The 27,939-nt window shown below is 42.2% G+C and overlaps 1 protein-coding gene across 4 annotated transcripts; it reads right to left on the reverse strand.

The window, feature by feature from the left end:
* On the reverse strand, positions 1 to 27,939 carry LOC121704798 (alpha-tectorin-like). 4 transcript variants are annotated; one of them, XM_042085287.1, is made up of 30 exons: positions 27,835 to 27,939; positions 27,176 to 27,290; positions 27,033 to 27,053; positions 22,071 to 22,120; positions 20,427 to 20,658; positions 19,737 to 20,165; positions 19,540 to 19,635; positions 18,356 to 18,474; positions 17,500 to 17,778; positions 17,215 to 17,310; positions 14,333 to 14,486; positions 13,323 to 13,579; positions 13,070 to 13,216; positions 12,144 to 12,723; positions 11,472 to 12,055; positions 10,781 to 11,342; positions 10,100 to 10,698; positions 9,342 to 9,906; positions 9,043 to 9,239; positions 8,724 to 8,933; positions 8,416 to 8,604; positions 7,998 to 8,287; positions 7,458 to 7,726; positions 6,808 to 6,927; positions 6,418 to 6,602; positions 5,928 to 6,088; positions 5,530 to 5,775; positions 5,201 to 5,363; positions 1,208 to 1,310; positions 1 to 871 (listed from the first exon to the last, which is right to left on the reverse strand). In XM_042085287.1, exons 2-30 carry the CDS (start codon positions 27,225 to 27,227, stop codon positions 756 to 758), a joined length of 7,071 nt encoding a protein of 2,356 aa, XP_041941221.1. In that variant the 5' UTR covers positions 27,228 to 27,290; positions 27,835 to 27,939; the 3' UTR covers positions 1 to 755. The 4 variants fall into 4 exon arrangements, with proteins under 4 accessions (XP_041941221.1, XP_041941222.1, XP_041941224.1 ...); XM_042085288.1 differs by having other exon boundaries at positions 27,828 to 27,909; XM_042085290.1 differs by lacking the exon at positions 27,033 to 27,053.

The following is a 27,939-nucleotide window of genomic DNA, read 5'->3' on the forward strand; positions in this document are numbered from 1 at the left end:
TGGCCCTTATAATGACCAAAATAAGAGCTTAAAAATCAAAGCCATTATAAAATTGTCCTGAAAAAAGCCTAGGGTTCTAAAACACTGCATACAGCCCATATATCATCACAGTATTTTTAAATCTTCAAATGTTGAAACGTACCCATATAAAAGTGTCAGGAAACTCTTTACACTTTCTCTGTGGGTCCTTCCATATGTCTGTTCACCTATTCCCATTACTGTGGTTACTGTTCACTGAGTGTCACAACAGTCCTTTATAAAGACACTGAATACAATTGTGCATTCTTGTCACAGTAAGATCACTGTTGAATGAACCAATATATTTTCCATACACACAAAGGGCCATAATGTAAATTATATGTGTGAAATTCTTGTCCTTTCATTTTTGAATGTGTGTGTGTGTGTGTGTGTGTGTGTCAGACCAGGTGGTTGTGTAGCTGTTGTGCAGCTGTGCTGTGTGTTATGTTGTATTGTGTAGCTGTGCTGTGTGTTGTGTTGCGTTGTGTTGCTGTTGTATAACTGTGCTGTGTGTTGTGTAGCTGTTTATATAGCTGTATATAGCCCTGCTGTGCTTTGCTATGTGTTGTGTTGTGTAGCTGTTTATATAGCTGTGCTATGCTGTGTGTTGTGTTGCTGTTAGCTGTGTTGTGTCGTGTCGTGTTGTGTTGTGTTGCTGTTGTGTAGCTGTGCTGTGTGTTGTGTTGTGTAGCTGTTTATATAGCTGAGCTGTGTGTTGTGTTGTGTTGTGTTGTGTGTTAGATGAGCAGAGCCTTGAGAGGGAGAACAGAGAGGAGCAGGACCATCAGAGATGCAGTCAGACCCGAGGCCTTAGACACCCTCACAGGCTGTGGGACAAACATGTTTCTTCCCTCTGGAAAAAGAGAAAAAACAAATGAGATGATTGATAGAAGAATGTCAAATGTTGCTAATAAGAGGCACGCTTGCTGGTAGCCTATTCCAGTTATGGAGGCAGTCAGTAAGAGAGCAGTGTGAAGTGAAATCTTTAAGTATCAATAACAAAGACAATTTTTTTCAGGTAAACAAACTGACAAACTGCAACAACACCAGCAAAACTAGTGTCACAGTGATGACAAAGATGCTGTTTTCTCAGCTGTTAAAGTTATGGATGTTGTCATGCATTGCTGAATTACATTTGGAACAACTACAGTAAATGACAAACAGTCAGTGTTGAATCATCTTTGTTTACCTTCATTGCCATTGGCCAAAACCAGAGGCCCCAGTGAGATGGAGGCGCTGTCATGGAAATCAACAGAACGTCGATGCCTCTGATGGTAACCTGGGTAACAGTGCTGTAAACAGGAAGAGAAAGAGGAAATGTTGCCGGACCAGCTGAGAATAGATGTCCTTTTTACAACCTACTGTAGGGTCTTTTTATGGTAGTTAACAACTTCAAACTTGTTTGAGAGCAAAATTACGTTAATTGGTGGAGTTTTGAGCAAGACCGTTTATTTGCATTATCACTGAATGAGCTTACAGTGAAGGCTAAGGGGGCAGGGAGCACGTCAAAAAACAAGCGCTATTTTATACTACCGACAATGCTCAAAATATAATTACACATCTGTGGTAGTGTGGTGAGGGTCTCTTCTTTTAGAAGTGTATAGAGAGGTTATAACAAGACCTGTACCAGCAGGAAGAAAATTCCCTGGGTTCCTGGTCCTGGAATCTTACAATAGCTGGGAAGGAATATGTGAAAAATCATGAAGATTGGGCACTTCTGGACAAGTTTTTGATTTTTGGCAGGGTGTTAGGTAGCCTATAGGCCTAAGGTTTTCAAAAATCCATGGATACAAGTTGGGGTGGCCCCCCTAGTGGCAGTTATCCATAAAATCCAAAATGGCCCCCGCCGAAAAGAGAAAAGGTTATATCTCAGCTTCCTTTAGTCTTAAATTGTTGTATAATGTATTTTCTCTACTTTGTTTGATACAAGGAATCCAATTTTGATATGTTCTTATTTTAAGTCCATTTAAATCTAGTATCATAGTCATATTTAGCTCATAAACTGTCAATATCTCTGAAAATATCTGAAAAAAATTACATTGAAATATTACTCAGGTCCCTAGACCCATATTTTACCTCCAAGGTATGCTTTTCTTTGTTGATTGGACAGGTCATTATCACTATAGTGTCAAAAATCACATGTTGTGACCAAAAGGACCATTGTTGAGGCCTTAAATAAACACAAATTCAGAATTATGCCACAGTGAAAAGTTACAGTATAGGCTTTTCACCATGTTAAGGATCAATATTATATTTTAGTCAAATAACACAAAAAAACAATTCATACTTAAACCATAGACTTTCTAATGAGGAGACACAGCACTCAAAAAATCCTCCATAGAAATGCATGAGCTTAGTTTGTAACGGCAATATGGCAGTTGTCTACGCAAATCACACCCCTTCCGCGGCAAAATGTTGACATGTGAATACATTGAGCCAATCATGTGCTGTGTTGTGAATACATTGAGCCAATAATGTGGTGTGTTGTGAAGACATCGTGCCAATCATGTGTTGTGATCTCACCGCTGGAGCAAGATTGGTGTCGTGAAGCCTTGCACACGCGCATTTCTGCCGAAATGGATGCCCGATAAGTGCCCAAAAGGCGTTGCAATATGGCCGCCGAGTGGAGGGACTTGCCTAAAAGGACTTTGCTTAAACATCATGTATTTATTCAAAGATTTTTGGTTTCACTCATCATCATTATTAGTACAGCTTCCCTCACACTTGCACAATGTGGTACAGCAAAGTCCAGCTCGGTGGCACTTACAGTTGCCCATACAGGCAACCACACAGCCACAGTTGAGGAGGAGTGAGCATCCCTTGCTGGCATCTTCCAAATCTGTCCAATATGGCACCCAGACTTTGGTTCTGTCATTCCATTCCCAACCCTACTCACTGGGGTCTGGAATCTCTGGAGTTTTGGAGAGGGACTGCTTCCAGACAAAAGCTGCAGTGTGCAGGGCACGCTTTCCATGCTGGAATAAGGCATGATGGGTCGGGGGGATTGAATCCAGGGACTTGAGGCCATGAGTGAAAAGAAGCTTCCGGGTTTCATTGACTGACTCGACACCGCAGTTCTTACTATACATGAGTACAGTCCAGCATTTGAGAACTTGCATGTGCACTGATTCCAGTGTGAGGACCCAGCTGGTTGGGTCTTGGTGATCAGAATGAGGGTGTCGGTGACTTCTGGGTAGCTGCCCACGCAATCCATGCTTTTTTTTGCCAACTTACTGATACAACGTCACATCATGTGAACGCTTCATTTATCTGATTGGTTGATTTGGACTGTCCAACATAGGTGGTGATAGACAGATGGTTTATCCAATCAGCTAACCAGTATTTTCGCCCCTTTCCCAAACATTCTCCAACGGAAAGTTCCCAGATGGATATGTGGAGCAAATGCGAAGCAATCTATCTGGTGGAGTCAGGTTGACGGGTCTGACGGAGTCCTCTCCAAAATTCCAGAGATTTCAGACCCCAGTGAGTGGGGTTGGGAATGGAATGACAGAACCAAAGTCTGGGTGCCATATTGGACAGATCTGGAAGATGCTTGACAGAAGACAGATCTTGAATTTCCCCTTGGGGATCAATAAAGTATCTATCTATCTATCTAGATGCCAGCAAGTGTAACGTGACTAATCTGAATCTTTTATTTTTAAATTTAGAGATTCAATTGTCTCTGGGGTGCCAGGCAGTATTTGCTGCCAATTCAAATGTAGTCACAGTTAGAGCGAAACTATCACACAAATCAAACAACACAAACACGTTTTATAAGTTTCAAATCATATATTGTGATAGTTTAAATTAAACCAAAAATATTCATACCCAACTTAAATAATCAATATCCCTCCATACTGTACAATCAAAAACAAAAATGCTATTTAAACAAAAAGGGAAAGTATGAAAGAGTCTGAGTCACTGAAGGAAAGTGAGTTGTGGAATTAGTTGTATACTGGTGGAAGGGAAACGTGAACTCGGAGATGAGTGTGGAGTTACCAGCGGGAAACTAGCCTGGGGAACTGCAGAGTAGGCCTACGACTTGAACCAGGGATCTTCGCAACACCTCGACAAGAGAAAGGAAAACATCTTGCCATGTTGCCGATCCATTCCGTCGTGCACAACACAAAGTAGTTTGAGCCGGTCCTATTTTGCTCAGGATCCGCGCTGCTTCATAGTAATTCCTCAAAGGGATTAATCCACAAGGGTACGTACGATCCAGAGGAATCCAATGTAACTATCCAGTGTGAAATCTCTCTTTAAAATGCTCCCGCCATGTCTCACATGCCCTCGGTAATCACTCTCTCCGATAGAGCTTCCTGTAATTAGCGCTCTCTCCCCGCAGGTTAGGCCAAGCAGCCTTTTATCGTCAGCTGACTGCGTGACGTTAACCTAATTGTCGTTTAAGCAACCCGGTTGGATAAGCCTAAAGTAATACATTTTTATTATAAAGAATATGGAGCGGTCCGCTACACAAGGGATGCTCACTCCTCTACTGTAGCTGTGTGGTAGCCTGTATGGGTCCTCAACAATGGTCCTTTTGGTCACAACATGTGATTTTTGACACTATAGTGATAGTGACCAGTCCAATCAACAAAGAAAAGCATACCTTGGAGGTAAAAATATGGGTCTAGGGACCTGAGTATTTCAATGTGACTTTTTCAGAGATATTGACAGTTTATGAGCTATATATGACTATAATACTACATGGAAATGGACTTAAAATAAGAAGAACATATCAAAATTGGATTCCTTGTATCAAACAAAGTAGAGAAAATACATTATACAACAATTTAAGACTAAAGGAAGCTGAGATATAACCTTTTCTCTTTTCGGCGGGGGCCATTTTGGATTTTATGGATAACTGTATCCAACTTGTATCCATGGATTTTTGAAAACCTTAGGCCTATACCTAACACCCTGCCAAAAATCAAAAACTTGTCCAGAAGTGCCCAATTTTCATGAATTGCATCCTAGCTACAATGCAAACATGCCTTACGTTCAGCCAGATCTGTGCAGCGCTGCAAGATCGAACGTACCCGCTGATTTGATGATACCGGACCAGGAAGCCAGGGATTTTTCTTTTCTAGTTACTACTTGCTAGACCGGCTCCTTAGCCACTATAACTTCCGATTTATCACCATAACTTCCCACTGCTGTAGTTTACATGTGTTGAACTTACGGCTGTGCAGTCATTGTTTGCCACCAAGCACAGGTGGATGCTGCAGTGCAGGTAAACCTTGGAGGAGTTTGCATTGAAGGTGAACATCCTGAAGGAGAATCGGCCTGTTGTACTGACCCCATTCTCCACCAGCTCCACTGTATTGTCATTGGGGTTAGCACACCTAGAAAGAGAGATACACATCTAAGTGATGACAACAGCAAGCAGCACAAAAAATGTGTTCTAGGTTGTTAGGTAGTTTAATAGTAGGGTAGAACAGGTGATAAGGAACAGGGAAATTAACAGGTGATGGTCTAGTAGTAGGTGTGTTGACGGTCTGCACTTCTTACCTGTTTCTGATGAGGTCCCATCGGATGTGGTAGTTTGGCTGATTGACTGGAGTGGCCCAGCAGGAGTCGATCACCATGGCAATCTGACGGCTATCGACTCCGTCCACTTGGACAGCCACATAGATCTGCTGATTCACCGCCACATTCACCCTCCCAGAGAACGCATGGGAGAATCCTGCATCTTCATAGGGAATCATACGGACATGGTAGCTTCCTTCCCCTCCTGGTAGCTTCTTAGTAATACGGCTGAAGAAACAAACACATATAGATGACTGAATTCAGTTCATATGAAGTCTTATGATTGTGTTTGGTCACTGCAGTAAGGGCTCTGCAAATTAACATGAATTAAAGCGTGGACAATGGACATGATAGTCTCTATGATAGAGGGAAGAACAAACCTCTCCAGTGGGTTGATTTCTATATTCATGGAGAGGGTCTGTGTGAGGGGGTAGACACAGCAAAAGAGCAGGTTTATCCGTCTCTCTCTGCTGATGGGACCGCTGGCTGAGTTGGCCTCCCCATGGATGGAGTTCTCATAGATGAAGTGGGTGCTGTTGCTCTGTTGGCCAACACACAGCACATGCAGGGGTAAATGTCCATGACAACCATGATGTTCTACCAAATAGTTTCATCTATGTTCTGGGGTGAGTTGTCAGTAAAGATATTTAGGCTGTTCTTTGGAAGACTTCCAGAGGGGTAAAGGTCTTTTGGCTTTGCTCACAGAACAATACCTAAAGATAAAATGTATCACCAAAGAAGAGCTCTGTATGTAATTGCTTAGTGTGCTGACTATCACCAAGACCAGTAATTATTCTTACACATAAAAAACATGTTTTCTTTCAAATTTAGGAAGAATACTAGACCAGTGAGAAGGGAAAGCTGTTGTACCCTTAGCGAGGTTCCACAAACGTGGTTGTCATTGTCGAAGAGGAACTCCACTCTGCCATCTTGGAGTGTGCCGTTGCAGCTGGGGTCGTTGAGGCGGAGGGTGTCAGACGAGAAGCCTGCCTCAAACAGCTGGCAGCGAGACAAAGACATGGTGCCTGTGCTGCTGGAACAGAACTCAACAGAGTCTGAGAGAGAGATGGAGAGAGAGATGGAGATAGTGGGGGGAAGACATGAATAGGTGAGAGAGGGAGATGGAGAGAGAGATGGAGATAGTGGGGGAAGACATGAATAGGTGAGAGGGAACAGAGGGAAAATAAAGAGGATGAAGGAGGAATATAATAACATGCAGTGTCCATAACAGTAGCATTAGTAGATCATACAAAACCTTACCATAGCACTCAGGTTGAGGTCTCGGGTGATCCTCATTGCAGAAGCAGCCGTAGACTCCATCTTTTTGGCCACACCACTCCTCCTCAGTGCAGTCCAGCTCTTCACAAGGGTCAACTGCAGCTGTTCAAAAACACATGAAGACTCCAAATGTAGCGTATGTGTAGAATTATTACACGAAGACATAGGCAGAAACATAATTTCTATCATAAGGTCCCCCTGTGGTATGTATGGATGAAGCACATAAACACTCAATAATGATAGGAAAGTAAGTTGCCATAAGCTGGTATTGCAGCTTGGAAGGCAGTCAGGTTATTTTCCCACACAAATGTACAGTATGTGGTTCGCTTGACAAAATAGTTCAATAGAACCCAATTGTTGTATAACTGCTATTATAAACCTAATCCTATTTGACATATGAGTTTGTATTATGCCAGTTCTATCATTATCCATGTTTATATATATATATATATATATATATATATATATATATATATATATATATATATATAGCTATATATATTAGCTGTATATGTAAATACTTTTAAACGCACTGTAGATCAGAATATTCACTGTGTGTAACATAAAACTTCATATTAGATGAGGCTGTGTCAGTGAGGCAGGCAGTGATAATGTGAACTTGATATACTCACAGCAATGCAGTGCAGAACGCCATTCTGGTGTTTGGAGCCCCAGCACATTGCAAGCTGTCTCATAGGCCTCCACTGCTGAGCACAGCATGCCATTGGCTGGTGTGTAGGCACAGAGATCGTACACACAGGAAGTGAAGTACGCCTGTGGGTCAACATGCAGGTTGCACTGCTGGAATGGGCCACTGCTGTTGGTGATGATGCTGCACAGATCTGTGTATTCTGCTTCAAATACACACGTGTCGTCACCAATTCGGTCACTGGCTCCACATCTAGGGAGGACGAGGAGAAAGAAATAAGTATCAGACGTGTTGCGTGTGTGAATTTTAAAGCAGTGCACTTTAAAATGATGGGACAACAGATCAGAATTACCAGGATTTCTTACTTCTACATCGTTAACTGATCAATAGGGCAGTGTACCAAACAGCTGACATATTCTACACATTTCTGAGCATGCAAATAATCTATTCATTGTCATTTAATCCTATAGTTTGGAAATGTCACCTAATGTATCGTGTGTCTTTTCCAATAATCCCAACTCACCCAGGACTGCTTGCATCTGATTTCCAACTTTCACCGAATTCCCTGTCAGTCTGGGCCAGAGTGCCATTGGGCAGAACTTTGTCGTCTGCTGGGTTGCCATTGTGATTGCCACACATTCCACACACAGATTGGTGATAATCTGGACTCAGTCTGACTAGAAGTCTACTACGACCATCAAACTGGACCACCAACTCCCCTGAGGCATTCACAACCACAAATCCAGACTCACGAGTCAACTGTGCCAGGGAGCCAATGTGAATGCTGTTTGCATTGTTATCTTGGCCATCAATCTGTAAAAAACAGAAGACAGCTACAGGAGGTGGGACAGACATGTTTGCATACTGAACTACAAGACACATGTCCTCAATGACTTGACCCTTTAGTGCCCAATCAGAGAAGGTCCATAGTTTGGAGGTACCTTGACTCTCCTGTTCTGTCCAATGCTGATGTGGCTTTGAACTCCTCCCTGAGAGAGCCACACATCCACAGTGGACACAAAAGACACAATTAAGTTGCCACGGTGACTGTTAGCGGCTACTATGCGGAAGGTCAAGGCATCATCACTCATGTTGCCACAGGTGTGGGTAATCTCATAAGCACAGGTGCCCTGGAAATAGATATTTGAAATATGTTTAAAACTTGTGTTGAGTTGGTGGAAACACCTCCTCCAGGATTTAAGATCTCACTTTCGGTTTCAATTTGAGATTTTTGTACTGCCTGTCCTACCTGAAAGTGAGCCACAGCCCCATCAAAGGTGAAGTAGTGGGGGTCTCCCCAGACCGTGCAGGCTGACAGGTGCCCATAGCAACCCCGGCGGCCATCTTTGACAGAGCATTCCTGACTTGGAGGGCAAGAGGACTGGATACAGCGAAGGTCATTGGGGGCAAAACACTCACAGCGCTGTGAACAGTCCTGTGTCCAGAACTGTTCTCCGATCTAACAAACACAAATAACACTGAGATTTAATTTACTTGCTAATGGTTATGAGGTAATAGAATTACTGTGTGTGAGAGACACCTCATCCTCTTGGTCAAATTCTGCTTACATCAAAGTAGAAGCCATCATAAAGACAGCCACACTGCTCCACAGGCACACAGCGCCCCCCGCTCCTCACAAATCCATCATTGCAGAAACAGCCCTCAGCACACGTCCTGTCACAGCTGGCATCAATGCTGCTGGCACAGGTGTGCCCACACTCTGTGCCACACAGATCGTAGTGGCTGTTTTCTGGACACTCCATTTCTGTTGACAGGGGTATGGTTTTATTACTTTTCAGACATTTCAATCAACCAACAGAATCAAACCACAAAGGTAATGAGTGCAAATCAGGTCCTGGAAACTTACGGCAGGTGGAGTTTTGTCTCCAGGGGTAGACAATGACATTTTTCTCTTGGCATGCGCTGACATATGCTTCCATTGCACGGCAGAGGACTTCGCTTCTGTCACCAGACAAGCACACGTCAAAGACACAGTCGTTGAAGAATGGCTGGGGGTCCACATGGGAATGGCAGAAGCTCAGTGGTCCATTGCTAGCTCTGAGTAGCTCACACATGGCACGGGCTCTCCAGTCATCTCGACACACTGGGCAGGAGTTTCCACATCCTCCAGTACAGGGAATGCCGTCATCAACCTTCCAGTAGTCTCCAAACTCAGAAACAGAGAGGGCAACAGAGCCTGAACTGCCGTTATGGACCGTAAAGTCATCACCCTGGAAACCGTTGAAGTTGCCACACAAGCCGCATGTAGCTCCACTGTAGTTGGATGGTACTGTGATGTCCAACACCCACTGGCCGTCATAACTGACAGTTAGACCAAAGTCTGTTTTCACAAATGTGTGAAGCCCGTTGGCATACACTGACACTCTTCCCTGATCAAGAACGATCGGCAAGTTTCTTGTCTCGCCATTCACCTGAAGTCAGAGTTATCTTTTGTGAGACAGGATTTAAGTAAATTCTATGTATTTCTTTTCATTTTCTGTCTTTAAAATTTCACTTGAAAAGAGTTAAATACCAAAGAGATGCTGGTGGTAAATTACAAAGCAAGCAGAGAATCTATTGTTCCACTGGGCTTATATATATATATATACTGAATTTGATCCTTACCTGCACGGTTCCCTGGTTGTATTTTGAGATGTACACGAGATGTCCAGACACATTGACATAAACAGCCACAGTGATGGAGACCTGCAGACCATTCCATGCCTCATTCCTGGCCTCCACCTGAAAGTGAGGTAGGCCTTGTGTTCCATTGCACACTGATGCCAGGACGTAACGACAAGTGCCCTGGAAGTCAAAGGTGCGTCTGTCAAAGGAGGTGTAGTGTGGGTCTCCAGAGGCCGAGCAGGTGGCCTCAGGTTTGGGATGGCAGCCATACTGTCCTTCCACAATTCGACAAGACTCCTGAGCACTACAAGAAGAGGTGGTGCAATGCGACTGCCCAGTAATGCCATTACACTGGCACAGGAACTGGCACTCCTCGCCGTACCAGTAGCGCTCTCCACTCTGTCTGTAATGCCCACCGTGGTGGCAGCCACAACCTGTGGGTGGCACACAGCGATCCCCACTCAGGAGGAACCCGTCATTACACTGGCACCCCTCCTGGCACTGCTGGGTACACAAGAAGGGGAAAGACAGGCTTGGGCAGGAAGCTGGGCAGGACGTACCACATAGCTCATAATGGCTGTTAGATGGGCAAGTTGCCTCTATAAAAAGGAATGACAGGTCAGTTCCATTTCAAACAGTTTCTTTTCCCATATATTTATTATAATATGTCATCACACTTACCACAGTTAGTGATGTTCCTCCATTCCCCTACTGTGATGCCACTCTGTTGGCAAAGCAGGGCGTAGCCACGCAGTGCCTCACACAGTCCCTCTCGAGCACCTTGCGTCCTCACTAGAGTCTGGACACAGTCTTCAATTCGGCTCCAGGGGTCAAGACTTGCTTGGCACTGGCCAAAAGGCCCATGTCCCCATCCCATAATGCCACAGAGCTCCCTGAACTGGCTGGTGTTCTGGTAGTGTCCAGGTTCCCATACCTGAGGTTCTACACAGTGTGCTGACAGGGAGCCATCTCTCCAGCTGTCCCCAAACTGCTGAGAGTCGTTGAGGGGAATTCCAGTGGGGGAGAGGAAGTCATCACGAAGGTCTCCATTCAGATTTCCACACAGGCCTCCCAGAGTGCCGTTGTAGTTGCCTGGAGCGGTGATGCGGATGACGTTTGGCCAGTCAGCTCTCACCAGCACTCCAAAGTTGGTCTCTATGACAACACCCTTTACACTGCTGTGGTAGATGCTAATATGACCGGGGCTGACGCTGAACGGAAGGCCCACTGTTTGCCCATCCACCTAAAGGAGAACATTAGGTTTATACTTACAGATGTGTATCATGGTATTGGAACTGTAATCAGTAGCTGTATCAGATACACTATTTGGGTATCTCTATTTCTTTTAAGTGGGTAAAAATAGATCCTGTACCTTAGTTGTGGCTCCCTCTCCCATCTCCACCGAGACTTGTGTATCTTCTGCTTCAAACTTCAGATGTCTGTCAAAATCTCTTGGGCCTGTGGGAACTTTCTCAACAGTTACTTGAAAGTGAGGTAATTCAGATTGTCCCCTGACCCTAGCCAGCGTCAGACTACATGCACCTGGGTAGTGGAAGGTCTGTCCATCAAAAGTGCGGTAGGACCCAAAGCTCTCCACCCAGCAGGTGGAGAAGCTGACAGGTCTGCAGCCCCGCACCCCACCGTGGACCCCACACACCTCAAGCTCACTGCAGCTGTGTGCCTGGCAGATCATTGACCCTTGAGTACAGTTGCAACGTCTCCCACAGTCCTGGTCTAGCACCACTGTCTCCCCAGCTGTGTAGTACCGCCCCTCAAAGGTGCAGCCACAGTCACTCTGCCGAACGCACTCCCCACCGCTTCGGACATAGCCAGCATTGCAGATGCAGCTCTCCTGGCTGGGCAGAGGGCAATTCTGGGGGGCGTTGGGGTTGCTGCAGGTTGCAGGGCATCCAGTTCCTTGAGACTCAAAGTGACTGTTGGCTGGACAGGGGATTTCTGTGGAAGCAAATATGAGTGTATTGAATGCCTGTGAAAACAGCTTTTCCAACATGAATTGTTTACTGGATACAGAAGCAGCACCCACCACAGAATCCCTGGCTTCTCCACTGGCCCAACTGGATGCCCTCTTGTTGGCACTGGGCAGCGTACACATTCAGTGCTTGGCAGAGAATGGGCTGGTAGCCATCGCCCACACAAAGATCATATACGCAGTTTTCTATAAAGGTCTGTGAAGACAGCCTTGAGTGACAGGAGGCAAATGGACCGACACTGTTGCTTAAGATACCACAGTGGGCTGTGTTTCCATAAAGAGTCCTTTGGCTATGGGTACAGGAAGCACAAGCAAGTCCTGCACATCGCACGTCCTGGCAGCCAGGGTCAGTGTCCCCTTCTGCCTTCCAGCTGTTAGCAAACTCCACGTCTGAGCTCACAAGCTGCCCACCGCGGGTTCGGAAGTCATCGTTAGGTTGGAAGTTGAAGTTGCCACACAGGCCACAGGTTGCATTCTGGTACTCATAGGGTACTGAGATTCTGACATAGTGATTGGCATCGTAGGTGACCAGCAGGCCAAAATCTGTACTGACAGCCACAGAGAAACCTGATTGGTAGACTCGGATGGACCCGTGTCGGAGGGTAAATGGGGTCGTTACAAAGCTACCATTCACCTGAAGGAAGGAGATTGCTAACATTAACACTGGGCCAATTGGAGAATAACAGTTTGAACTTTGTTTGAAAATTGTGAATTTGATGCCTGGGAACAAGAGTGAATGACACTGTCATGAATGTGTCATAAACAAGTCATACTTTCATGACATAACGCTTCTGTTATTAAGTGACATTTGGTTTTTGTCATAACAAGTGAGGGTTAGAATTAGGGTTAGGATTAGGGTTAGAGGTTAGGATTAGGGTTAGGGTTTATGTGTCATGACAGCGTCATGTCACTCTTATGTTGATACTGTCAAATAAAGTGTTACCACATTTTCTTTGTTCTGGTATTCTTGTTGTACTTACCATTGCTTGGTACTGATTGCCTTTGACAAGTTCAATTTCCTCATCATAAACCCACACTCTTACAAGACGAGTCCAAGACACATGTGTGCTGCCCCGATGTTCATTCTTCCCTTCAATCCGGTAGTACGGCAGTCCATTGCCACAAGCCTAACAGACATTTCAGTGAAAATATTAAGTCTTAAGCCCCCAAACAAACATATTAATAAAGAAACGTAATAAACCCATATGTTTAAAGGCAATAAAAGTATAATACCTCTGACAGGACGTATGTGCAGGTTCCCTGGAAGTGAAAGACACTCCCGTCAAAGGTGTAGTAGTGGGGGTCTCCAGAGATGGTGCAGGTGCCGCGCTGAATATTCTGGCAGGAGTACTGGAAGGGTGCTGGACGACACGCCTGGGAGTAGCTGCAGGGCTGCTGCTGGCACTGGAGGAGGCCTCCACTGACGCAGGTGCATCTCTGCTGACAGGTGGCATCTCTCCAGAAAGAGTCCCCTACCTGCACAGGTAAACCTAAGAGACGTCTCTGCATTAGTTTTGTTAAGAGTCTCATTTTGTATTCTGTGTTGGTCAAAATACCAAAAGGAAGATCCACACAACAATAACATCACAATATCGTTTTCAACTCTGTTCGAAAAAACCTGTTCAAAGTGTCCTGTTTGTGTGCGTGTTGTTTGTTGTGGGCACAATATTGCACAATGGCTTTGCTTTGATATTTTAGTAACAGGTCCTGAGCTTGTGAGACAGAAGCAAACTTTCACACTTTCGTTTTTCAGTTGTTAGTGCAAACTTGGTCCAGGTAGGTAAAATTGAAGTGGTCTTATTGTATATAAGTAAGTACTGTATATATACTCTTTTGATCCCGTGAGGGAAATTTGGTCTCTGCATTTATCCCAATTCGTGAATTAGTGAAACATACTCAGCACACAGTGAACACACAGTGAGGTGAAGCACACACTAATCCCGACGCAGTGACTCTGGCAACTGGCAATTCTCTGGTTACAAGTCCGAAGCGCTAACCAGTAGGCCATGGCTGCCCCCAATTGAACAAACTTCCCTTCTTCATGTCATTAATGGAACAGTTCTGACTGGCTTATTCTCATCCAACATTTTTCCAGACCTTGGCACCCCATAAAAAACAACTGGCTTTTGCTATTTGTTTTTAGATATGAATGCATGACTATTGTTTAGGTGAAGCTCCTGTTTGGAATAGGTAAATCCACAGTGAAAATAATGCTAGATTGCAATGATAGATTTTCAAATTACCATTGTATTGGCAGCCTTGTGGTCCATCATCAATACGGAAGGCCCAGCGGCCTGGCCTGTTGACATTGCTAGTGTGTCTTAGATTGGTGATGTTGCTCTTGAAGGACCCAGGGATTGAGAAATGATGTTCTGAGTTGATGGTGTCATAGCCAGCCTGTTCATCAAGAAGGAAAGAGATGAGGAGAACAGTACACCAATTTAAACGTTTTATTATTCAGGATTCTCATGTGTCTTTTATAGCAGGGGTCCCCAACCTTTTATGTACCATGGACCGGTTTGATTCCCATTTTTTTTTCACGGACCGGCGGGGGGGGGGGTTTCGGGGGTTCAATGTTCCATATGTGTTGTGCATGCATTACTTGAAAAGAACTAACTCCAGTTATGACAAATGGGTTGCGGACCCACTCATTGGTTTGCCGTGGATCTTTGGAGGATGGGAAGTAACACTCAAACTCATTTGAAAGCGCAACAAGGTGATCGCGCACCAGCTGCGAGAGAAAGGGCCCTGCCTCAGTCTCTCCCAAAACCCCCACTACTGTTTGGAACATATCAAATACACCCCGGTCCACTCGTCGTCCCCACAAATCAAGCTTGGCTTTAAATGCAGCGACTTTATCTGCCAGTTTAAAGACAGTCGTCATTCTCCCCTGGAGTGACAGGTTGAGGTCATTAAACAACCCGAATATGTCACACAGGTAAGCGAGTTTTGACACCCAGTCCTCATCACTAAAATGTACATCTAACGGTGACTTTTTTTCTGTAAGAATCAGGGACGTGCACAGGAATTTTGAGGGGCAGTTGCTCTGACCTGAAAAAAGGGCACCCCCCCCCCCCCCCCCCCAAAAAAAAAAAAAAAAAACTCACGGGCTATATGCAGGACTGAGAATAACAGCGTCTTTTTTAAAATATATACACAAAGAAGTAAAACACTGAGATACATCACTCAATCACCTTAACTTATCATTATTATTTTCATGCCCACTAGTGGTATTTATGTTCTGCTCAGGCAAGATCTTTGAAATGACCTTTTAAATAGCCTATGTTTTTTTAGATTACAATTATTTAGCATGCAGCTCTTTAATCCTGTACTTTCTAGCATGGTCCTCTCATCTCATCTCGTGATCATCACTTAGGCCTTACTGTCCTCTGTGCCTCCTCCTGGTCCACATTTTCCTCACATACAGTAGTCTGGAGGCTTATGACTGCTCCTCATCTTAAATGTATAATGTAATTATGAAACATTGCCATTAGTAGGCTAGGCTAAAATATGAGTGATTAATTAATCAATTCGTCTACCCAGTGTCATGTCATCTTTATCACAGTGCAAAGTCTCTGTCTCACCTGCTGGTTGGCTTTTTCGCAGCCAACCCTGCAGTGATTGCTGCCTCCCTGAATTGTCTCTCCCTCTCCTGAATCTGACTCTTTTCAGTGGGCATCTTGGCTTCAAACAATACCCAAAATACTAGTGATAGGATTTAGGCATTTAACCATTTTGAATAAAATAATCAATGTGATGCATTACTTCCATCATTCATTCTTCTTGCTAAAACGAAATGTGAGAAACTAACTCATCAGACATGTAGCTTAGTTCGCCTAATGCCTACCAAAAAAATAGTATAGGCTATGTGATAACGGGCTGCTTCTCTGCAAGCTATCTGTCTGATTATTTAGGCTAAACGCGGCAAACTCAGCCTGGATTTATGAAGATGTTAATAAATTTCATAAAACTTGATGACGATGATCATTCGTTTGTTATACATCACAAACTCACCTTTTCCGACAACGTTGAGTCGTCTCATACGACAACCGCGACAATCTCCATAGGGCCGCTTATGCAGGCTCAGCTCAGGTGCCGGTCGCGTGCAGCGCTGCAGCCACAGAGTTTGCCCTTCCCCTGACTTTCACTTTCGGTGCCCGAATGGAATTGAATGAGGCTTTGCGATTTTTTTTTTTATCTAGGCCTACGCGAAATTCTGCATCCATTGTACGATTTATTTTCCCTATTGGAAGGGCAACATGAGTCAAGAAGGGCATGTGGGCAGTTGCCCGGGCAACCTGAGCAACCACCCTGTGCACGTCCATGATAAGAATAAGAAATCTCTGCAGCGGCTCTCGCAACTCAAACACTCTGGCCAGTGACCTGTTTGTTTTTTGTTGCTCATTCTAGCAGTTTAGCTAACTTCGTGTGACACTACCGTTCGCCAGGCTGCGCAGCGCTGAAGGCAATATGTAAAGTGTTGAAGGCGGGACAGACAGAGGTAAGAAAATAGGCCTTGCAAAATGCAAACATGCGTGCAATCAAACAACTGCATATAGGCCTATGTCATGTAAAAACGTGACATTATTGCGAATTAAATTGAGTTTAGTTTGCATGCATTTCTTTTTAAACTCATGTCGTAGGCTACGGCCCGGTTAGGAATGTCCCGCGGCCCGGTGTTTGAGGACCGCTTTTATATCCTTGACCACTTAGAATTTGATAGGGAAAATGACAAAAATAAATGAGGCATTTAAAGGTTTTGAAAATATTTGAATTTGACAGTGCTTGAATTTAGATATTGGTGTTAGAAAAGGCAAAAGATCACATCACAGCACAGTTGACAAATGCTAGGAAGTGTTCACATATTCAAGCTTCTCTCTTTTTTCAGTGGTTACCTGATAGTTAGCTGAAATCCCCTGCATTCTAACATTCATCATTAATCATTAACCTTGATTTATGTTCCAAAGTATGGCGAATTGCACTCTTAAATATGACAAAGTTGGGTCTGGAAAGTTAATTGAATTTGATGCTTATGTGGACCCTGTGTGTAACTTCTGTTCTAGGTCTTGCCTTTTCTAGAGGTTTTTTGATCTTTGTGACATTTTTGCATGTGTGGTCTGCTCACCTGAACTAGATGGCGCGTTGAAGCAATGGCACCATAATTCATCAGAGCAAATGAACGTTGACCTCCTGAGATAAGGACCACTTGGAATGAGGTTTCCTTGGATAATGAGACAACAGTAAGATGGTGAAGAGGTTATTGATATCATCAAGTAATTACATTTTTCAAATAATTTCAAAGACAGTTCTTTTACAAGTAGGCCTAATGTCCCTTTTATCCCATATGATGAACTGATGACATTTGAAGACCACAATGTATAGGCTAAAAAAGTGCAGGAAAAATACTAACTGTTCCTGACTTCTCATAATATTCCACTTTGTCCCATGTTGCAACAAAGACCCAGGAAGCTGAGAAGCTCAACCCAGGGAAATACTGGTTAATGTCTGTAGTGGCTTGCTGAAGAACACTGCCACTGGTGTACTGCTGGTAGGATATGTAGCCTCTGCGGGTGTTGTCGATGTCTGTCCAGAATGGGGCAATGATGTTGCGGTGTGCATAAGCAGGAAATTGGTATGGACTCCATCCTCGCCATCCAGAATCAAAAGTGAGAAATCCGTTGTTATTGACCTGAAGTGAAAATTGATTCATCAGTGGAGGAAATTTCAAATAAGGTCCAATAGAAAAATTGTAAGGTTTGCTGGCCCTTTCTGGATTCTTTTCAAATGATTTTCATAGGTCTACCTTAATTGTCCTAGGCCTAGACTCATAGGTTGACATTTCCATGGAAGCATTTTCACCTTGGATTCCTAATCTGGCAACTAGGCAGACCTGAGATCTGATTTCGTCTGCTCTAGCAGTTCAATTCGGCTCCAACTTCATTCAAAAAATCGACCGGGCTGATCACCACTGTTATATGTGATATGGGGTTATGGGCTTTACACAATGACAGACAGAGGAGTACCGTTGAGGCACTTTTGCATCAGTATTAAACAAATTTATTTTATTTAGAATAACAAACATCTTCACTTAAAAATGGCTGACAAGAAACATATTTCTGACAGTTTAGCTAAGTTTAAAGTACCAATTTAAGTTTAACTAAGGCACTTGATGATAAAACCCCTTGAAAATAAAAAAGATGAACAGTGAAACTGGACAATTGAGAACTGTTTTGAGAAGTAATTCATCACTGAACATATTTACTTACATATATCTGGTTTAATGTCTGCCTGAAATAGTGGAATGATTGTGCTATGCCAACATATGTAGAGTCATCATCGGAACGACTGGTATATGAATCCCCTGCTCCAAATGGGTAAAAAACACCTGGAAGGAGTTGGAAAGTTAGAGATTCATGGTTTCTCAGCTCACCATCTTGTTTGCAGCTGTGTGGTACCGAAATTGACTCATTTATTTAGAAGGATAATTCAGTTGTCCCCACTCTTCCACCTCTTTTATTGACACTGTCTGTAAGTGGCAGGTTAAAGTTGCTGTAAAATGCTGTAATAACCTCAGGCCTATAGGGGGCAGTATCAGGCGGAATAGGTAACAGGGGCTGAGTAAAGCTAATGTGAAGAAGAGAGGAGGGACATCATGGAGATGGGAGCAACACCTTTTCTGTCCTTTGTGGTTGTAAACCAAACTGAGGCTACAGGGTACACAAACCATGGGATTGGTATGTTCTATGCATTCGCCAGTAGGTGGCTAAAATGCATTAATGATATAGTCAGTGTACCCGGTGGCCTCATATGGGTTAACTCAATGGCCGCCGCCTGAATTAGGTGAATAGTTAGAACAAATTATGGCCCTACTCCTACAACCCGAATTCCGAAGTTGAGACGCTTTGTAAAATGTGAATAAAATAGACTGCAGTTCAAATACAACACATCAACTGTTGAAGAAAAAAAATGTGTTGTGTTTTTTACATTGCTCAAAACCTGTCTACATAATTAAGAATCTACTTCTACCTTGCCAGTTGTGCAAAATGCCCATGCCATAGGCACTAATGCACCTCCACAATTTTCCAGCCTTTTGTTGCCCTGTCCCAACATGTGTTGCTGGTATCAAATTCAAAATGTGGCTCTATTTTCTATGACATGGGCAAATTTCTCCTCTTCAACAGTTGATATGTTGTCTTTGAACTATTCTCAAATAAATACAGGGTTGACATGATTTGTAAATCATAGCATTTTTTTATTCACATTTCACAAAGCATGCCAACTTTTTCGGAATTCGGGTTGTATTTTATTCCCGTTTTGGTGGATAGTTACTGTAATATTCATGGAAGATTTGTGGAAATAAATCATTTCACTTTTTTGACACAATACTACTCGAGTCAGAACATTGTTGAAGAAGTCAGCTCTACACTGTCTGTCACTTAATGTGACTTACCTGCAGGGAGGCTTGCTGTCGTGCCAGTGATGGGTTGGGGGGTTGGTCCTAATGTTGGATCTGGGGCTATCCTGTTTAAATCAGTATCACCAACATCTGGAAAAGGTCAAAGTTGAACATGGACATGAATGAAAAAGCACTGCAGTAAACGGACTCTGGCTATCTCAAGGGTTAACAACTAGTGAATAGTCTCTCACCTGTGCAGTAGGCCAGGTAGCAGGTGAATGGTCTAACAAATTCATACACATAGTAATTTCCAGGGCACGCTTTGATTCGAACAGGTGGGTTGGCGAATTTACAGCAGTCATCTGGATTGGATGATCCCCACTTCCAGTGCCCACAGACCTGCCGTGTCACAATACCCTCTCCCACTCGAGGGTGCGTTCCATTTAGCCACAAAGGAGCATGGGCTCCACAGCGGTTCATTCTCACACAATACTCTGGCATATGGGCATCAGTTCCCCTGTAAAACATGCGATACCAGCCTTGCCAGCTGAACTGAGTATCACACCTTAAGATGTTGTAGTTATCGTGGATTGTATTGTTAGCAGCCCTCCATTCGTCATCCAGCACCGTGTAGGCATGACAAGGATCAAATGCAGGACTCAGGGGTACACTTTGTGAACCTGTGTTTGAAATATTCATACATAGTCATTAGAGAAGTTTTTAATGTAAGTAAATATTTGTTTTTTGTAACCGGAAGACATATGCTTAGTGTCGCACTTTGGCCATGAAAAATGCACTAACAAACACTTACTTACACTTAGCAGTACCAGAGTAACTAGTAGTATTAATTTTTCTTAGAATAACTTATCAAATTTATTAACAAATAAATCATATGCAAACAAATGTGAACACAATCAAGATGTGAAAATCGGTTCTGTTACCAGGCATGCCAGTAGAGGTAGTCATTGGAGATGTTGCAGTCGTTGATATTACTGCTGTTGATGCTGAAGTGGTCATTGCCTCGGTTGTTGTTGGTTCAGGAAATGCTGCCGTAGTTAGCGTTGTACTTGATGGAGATGTTGCCGTACTTGTTGGAGATCTTGCAGTTGTTGATGGAGATGTTGCAGTTGTTGATGATACTATTGCATTTGACATAGAAGCAGTTGTTGTCTCTTCAGCTTAGTGCAGCATTTGACACTGTTGATCACAATATTTTACTACACAGACTAGAACACTGGGTTGGATTTACAGGCATAGTTATCAGCTGGCTAAAATCATATCTACAAGAAAGGAGCTTCTTTGTTGCCATCGGAAACTGTACCTCAACACCAACGTCCTTGACCTGTGGTGTTCCCCAGGGGTCGATCTTGGGGCCACTATTATTCAACCTCTATATGCTCCCACTTGGACAAATCATTCAAAATAATTTGATTTCATATCATAGCTATGCAGATGACACACAAATTTACTTAGCTCTATCACCAAACAACTATGGTCCTCTTGAATCTATGTGTCAGTGTATAGAACAAATCAACACCTGGATGTCTCAAAATTTTCTTCAGCTGAACAAAGAAAAAACTGAAGTAATTATATTTGGTAAAAATGAGGAAAGACTTAGGGTTGCCACTCTCCTTGACACAAAAGGGTTGAAGGCAAAGGATACTGTTAAAAATCTTGGTGTATTAATTGACAGTGATCTAAATTTCAACAGCCACATGAAAGCGATAACTAAATCAGCTTTTTACCACCTCAAAAATATTGTCAAACTCAGAGGGCTGATGTCAAAACATGACTTAGAAAAACTCATTCATGCATTTATCTCCAGCAGGGTTGATTACTGCAATGGACTGTTCACAGGCCTTCCTAAAAAGACTATTAAACAGCTTCAGGTGATACAAAATGCAGCAGCTAGGACTCTAACAAAAACTAAAAGAACTGACCACATTACTCCAATTCTTAAGTCCTTGCACTGGCTTCCAGTAAGTCACAGAATTGACTTTAAAGCACTATTGCTTGTTTATAAATCAGTAAATGGAGCAGGACCTAAATACTTGTCAGACATGCTTCAGCAGTACACACCTTCTCGTCCTCTCAGGTCCCAGGTGAAAAACCTGCTAGTAAAACCTACAGTTAGAACTAAACATGGTGAAGCAGCTTTTAGCTGCTATGCGGCTCAGCTGTGGAACCAACTTTCGGATGACATTAAAAAGGCCCCAACTGTAGCCAGTTTTAAATCTAGACTTAAGACCAAACTGTTCTCAGACGCTTTCTGCTAACTGTGCCGAGTTACAAATTCTGAATCTGCCTCGATAATTATTCTACTTTGTCTTTTATTACTTTTTTTTACTACTTTTGCCTTTGTTTTTGCTTACTAATTATTCTTTATTTTTAAATGATTTTACCTTGTGTTTTATGTTTTCTTTTTATTATGATCTTTACCTTTTAACTATTCTTTGACTATATTGCCCTTCTATGCTTTTATTTGTTATTATCGTTTGGTTTTGTTTATGTAAAGCACATTGAATGACCTCTGTGTATGAAATGTGCTATATAAATAAACTTGACTTGACTTGACTTGACTTGACTTCAGCTGCTGTTGTTGTTGGTTCTGGAGATGTTGCAATCGTTGAGAAACCTACAAAAGTACATATGGCAAATTGTTGCATACTCTTGGGCCATTCCGTGTCAAATCAGACAAAATCCAGGAAAATGGTTGCAGCACCGATTCCGATTTTCCTCAAAGTTTGTCAACACAATGTTTAGGTACCAGTAAAACATTTTTGTTCAATTCTATTGTTTTCATAGTCTTTTTGCCCCTGATTTTGATCCTGAATAAGGATTGAGACTTGGTTTGAGTCAGTAGCCAGTCTAAGATCATTGATTATTTTTATTAGGACCGTTTCTGTGCTGTGATTTGATCTAAACCCTGATTGGAATTTTTCAAGGATACTGTTTTCGTTGAAGAAGGTATTTAGCTGATTACAACCAACTTTTTAAAGTACTTTGCTCAGGAAAGGTAGGTTTGATATAGGCCTGTAGTTACTCAGGATAGTATGGTCGAGATTTGACTTTTTAAGTAAAGGTTTCACAACAGCAGTTTAAAAAGCAGTCGGAAATATACCTGTCTCTAATTAGGTATTTATTATCTTGAGAATAAAGGGAGCTAAATGCACGCCAAGTTTCGTGGAATTCCGTTCATGGGGGGCCACACAATAAATTAATTTATGTTACTATACACCAACTGGCCTGTAGGTGGCCGGAGACAGTTTTCTGTGAATATCTCGAGAACCGTAGGGCCTAGGAGGTCCACCTTTTTTTTGTATGTTGGTCTTAAGGGGGCATGTCAACCTATCCCATTACCACTTATTTCATGTATAGCGCCACCTAGTAGTTAAAAATTAAAAAGCAACACATTAGGAGTTTTCATCACAATATCTCTGGCTGACATGGTCAAAACTGCACGAAATTAGGATCATTAAGACACCCTCCGAATGCATGCCAAGTTTCGTGGACTTTCGTTCATGGGGGGCCTTACAATGAAATAATTTATGTGTACATTTAGTGACCGTACACCAACAAGTATTCCCGGGACACTGCAAGACCGGGGTACACGAAACTTGGTGGGCATGTAACCCCACATGGATAGCATGGAACCATCGCTTTTTGTTTTGATCTGTAGGCCCCCCGCTGGACTGGACCCCCCGAAAGGAGGGTAGGGCAGACACAGTTTTCTGTGAATATCTTGAGAACCGTAGGGCCTAGGTTGACCAATTTTTTGCGTATGTTTGCCTCCAGGGGTCATGTAAACCCATTCCACATGCACACATGTGCATAAACAGATACACACGCACACACATACATTCACAGTAATCCTACGTATGACACATACTCACACAGTAGACATATATACGCATGCATGCACATGCACGCACACACACACACCCACACACACATAAACATGTACACGCACACATGCACACAATTCAAGAATTTCTCAGAATTATGAACTGGCAAGATGGGGGTGGGGTTGTATAAAATGTATATTACATGTGAAATATAAGAACTAATCATGTTTTGGTACTTGTTGTCTAGCAGATACCAGTGAGAATTGAGTGTGCATAATGCAATTCAGTGAGACAGTTAGAATCATATATGCCTTTCAGCGTGACTTATTTTTGTGGAAAACATGTGCTGGACTGGGCAGCGGTCATATTTTGTACCGCTCTGCGGTACATCTAGTTATATTTGTATTAGGCTATTAATACTATATTAAGTTAAATACGCAAAATATCAGTAGATAATTCTGATTTGTATAGTGTTTTGTTCACTTGGATTTTGGAAATGTAGAGAAATATGTTAGCCTTTTCTGACTCCAGAACATTGCATAGATCCTCCTGTAGCCTAGAAGTTATCAGACAAGAACGATCACTGGCTAACCCACTTTAAACTACTTTAGCAAAGTCCTTGGGTGTAGGTTCTAAGCAACAGGCAAATGCAAGATACAACTGCAGTCCAATGAGATGCAGCTTTATTCTCTGTGATCATTGCAATGTTATAGACAACGTCATTGGTGGAACAAATATTTAGTTCGCCGACCTTGACTCAAGCGACTTGAACGCCTTCAGCTGCGTATGTGTGCCGATGTATAGATAGATAGATACTTTATTGATCCCCAGGGGAAATTCAATGAATTCTATGAACAAGACAGTATGAATATCGGGGGAAGTTACAGCTGACAATAATGACGGATCTTTACTTAATCCTTGAGTCTATTAGATATGGGTCCACAACGATTAAGTTTATCTACTCTTGATATTGACGAGATGAAGCTGTTGGGTTACTGTGCTATGCTCACCTCAAATCTACGCGCTGCAGGCGATTGTCAAATATACTAGCCTATAAAATTGGAATGTCATATCAACAATATGGCTGCGGCGGTGTTTGCGAATAAGCCCTATTGGATCTAAATCACATGTTGAGGAGCCTGCCTGAGTTATAATTTTGCTAAGATCAGATTGAGTAAAAGTGCTAAAGAATCTTAATTTTGGGGGGCTGTTTTTGGGTGTACTATCAAACTTATTACCTGTTACCAATAGCCAATTGGTATTATAGAAATTATAGAAACTACTATGTTTTTGAAGAAGTCTGCAGATTCATAGCATCTTAGAAGGGATGCCTGACTGAGTGTGTCAAAAGGTGTTTGATGCAGTAGCCTATCAATGGTGGCGAACATACTATTTTCCACTATTCTCCACTATTTTCAGCAATTACCTAAGAGAAGTGGATCTTTCTCTAATTCCGAATAGCTCTATTATAATTTGCTATTTTTTCTTTTAGAATGGCATGGTGAACCTGTAACTTAGTTCTCTCAGCTTTTCTACAGGATCTTTTTAGGTTATGGATATTTTCGTGCATCCAAGGAGTCAGTTTGCTACATGGCCTTTTAATTATCTTTAAGGGTGCCACTCTGTCAAGCAGGACACCTATTTCACTATTGAAAGCCTCTACCATTTGGTCAATAGGATGATTTAAAATATTTAGAGTCTGCAAGAGCTATGAACTGATGTTCTGCTGTAACATCCAAGAATCATGATTTAATTGTAATTAGTGATTTTATTTAATGAAGTATTTAGTCTGACATTAAAAGATACACAATAATGATCAGACATATTTATATTGTTTACTGATAAGTCAGTGACTCCTTGTCCGAAGATGCAAGTTGTTCCATTAAAGCAGCACAATGTTGCAAGTCCTTCGGCTCCATAACAAAAGCAGATGAAGCATGTACAGGTCTCAAGCCAAGCCGTGAGAAGTATTTACAACAACAAGGTAAAATATAAATATTTTGCCACTCTATACTAGAGCTAGAGTCACCAAAAATACCTGAAACTACATTGGATGCCTTTAACGTCTAACCAAAAAGGACAAAAAAATACTGTGGCAAAGAATTGTGTCTTAAATTAAATGAAATCTTAAAAATGAAATCTTAAAAGGATCATGCTTCATGCTTAGTCTGCATTGCTTCAGTCATGCTTCAGTCCCAAATATAGTCATGCTTGGTGGAAGGAGATGAGAGTAAAGTCTGGATTTGTGCCAGCAGGTTGGCATTCCTCCTCTTTGTGTTTCTTCTCAGAGAACAAAGGAGGCAACACACAAAAGATCATCAGAGGACAAGAGTTAACCCTTCCTATGCCAGTAACTATTTGGACTGTGTCAACATTAACAATGTATGTTAATTCATTAAAAACTATATAATGCAAAATAAGCGATTGCATAAATATTCACCCATCTTAAAATAGCTGACCTAAATCAACAGCGGTCAAGCCAATTGGTGCTAATAGTATTACAATTAGTAAAATGGAGATCGCCTGGGTGCAGTTAATGTGTTATAGTAATATAAAGACACCTGCATCTGGAAGGTCCAGTCCCTGGTCAATTTGTATTCCTGGCTATAATTCCACCATGAAGACAAAATAACACTCCAAACAACTCAAAGAAAAGGTAATTGACAAGCATAAGTGAGGGGATGGATACAAATAAAAATTCGATTCACGGAATATCCCCTGGAGCTCAGTGAAATCCATCATTAAGGAATGTAAGTAATATGGTAAATGTGCAAATCTGCCTCGAGCAGGCCATCACCACAAACTGAGTGACCATTCAAGCAGAGTAATGGTGGGGGAGGCCACCAAGGCACCTACAGTATGACAACTCTGAAGAAGTTAAAAGCTTCAGCAGCTGAGATGGTAGAAACTATGCATATAGCAACTTTTGCCTGAGTTCTTCACCAATCTAAGCTCTATGGCAAAGCTCTTATTAAATCTTGACTAAAGTTCCCCCAAAGACATGTGGGAGACTCCAAGGTCAAATGGGAGAAGGTCCTTTGGTCTGATGAGACCAAAAGTGAGCTTTTTGGCCATCAGAGTAGATGCTATATTTGGCGGACACCAAACACTGCACATCACCAAAAACGCACCATCCCTAATTTTAAGCATGGCGTTGGTAGCATCATGCTGTGGGGATACTTCTCGACAGCAGACCCTGGAAGGTGACTTAAAAAGGGCTGTTCACACCAGAACCCCTTTTAACATGGCAGAGCTCAAACAGTTTTGCAAAGAAAAATGGAATACAGTTGCAGTATCCAGATGTGCAAGCCTAACTGAGACCTATCCACACAGACTCCATGTTTTAATTGCAGCCAAAGGTGCATCTACTCAATGCTGACTTGAAGGGGGTGAATATTTATGCAATCACTTATTGTGCATTATATATTTTTAATTAATAACATTATTTTGTAGAAATCTGACATTAAAGAGAGGATTTTTGTAAAATGTTGTAAAAAAGGCCAAATTAAATCGATCAAGAGTCCATTTATAAAAGCAATAAAAGTGGAAATATCCAAGGAGGATGGATACTTTTTATAGGCACTGTATATACTTTATATATGGAAAAATGCAAAGCTGGGTTCAGATGTCAAAGTCAATTGAACAGCTGAAAGTGTGGCTTAATGCCATTCAGTGCTGAATAATTCTGAAGTCATTGCCTACCTTGTGCTGCTGACAGTTCACCTGTTTATGAAAAAGAGCATATCATGTTAGCACCAGTAGAATGGCACAAAGCTGTGTAATCTAATGGTACATCTGGTGTGTGTATGTGGGAATGTGCCTGAACCAGCTTCAGGAGGCCTTACCCATCATCAGCATCACTGCGGATAGCACACACACACAGATGGCAAAGCCCATGGTGACTGCTGCACCTGGTCTCTCACAAATAGGACAGGGTCCACTCCTCTCAGCTGCTGATATCTACACAGCAACATCACATCCACAAAACTATGCTTAGAGTAGCCATTCACTACCTTAGGCACTAACAAGTACCCACTCTTTTGGAGGCCCGAATGTTATCATGTGGAACTGTCTAAGCAGTTATATCCATATGATAAAATACACAGTAATTAGTCTATGGCTTACTCACATAAGGCTATATTGCTATAATTGTTTTTATATCATTGATTATAAAATTAATGATTTTATATCATTAATTATTGAACATTTTAGGCAGTTGCCCATATGAAATGCTATGAGATGATTTATTTCTCAAACTCAAATTAAAATAATGACATAACTGTATTTCTGCTCTTTTCTGTGTCTACTGCCTGTTAAAACCACTGGTTTTAAGTATTCAAAGCCTACTTGCAAAGGTATGTTTCTCTCTATAATGTTAGCACTGAATAAATAATCCATTGAAATGTTAAGATATTGTCACCAACAATCACTACATACTGTATGATTAAAAAACATAAATTATAACAAAAACATATACTCAAATACATGGTACAGTACATCCTACCAGTAATCTGGTTGAGGTTGGGCAGAATAATGTGATTGCAAATGCTCTTGTTCTTCACTCCTGAGTTTCCCCTGGATCTATAACCTCTGCTCCTGTCCATCTCAT

This window comes from Alosa sapidissima, chromosome 3 (genome assembly GCF_018492685.1).
Source record: "Alosa sapidissima isolate fAloSap1 chromosome 3, fAloSap1.pri, whole genome shotgun sequence".
NCBI classification, from domain to species: domain Eukaryota; kingdom Metazoa; phylum Chordata; class Actinopteri; order Clupeiformes; family Clupeidae; genus Alosa; species Alosa sapidissima.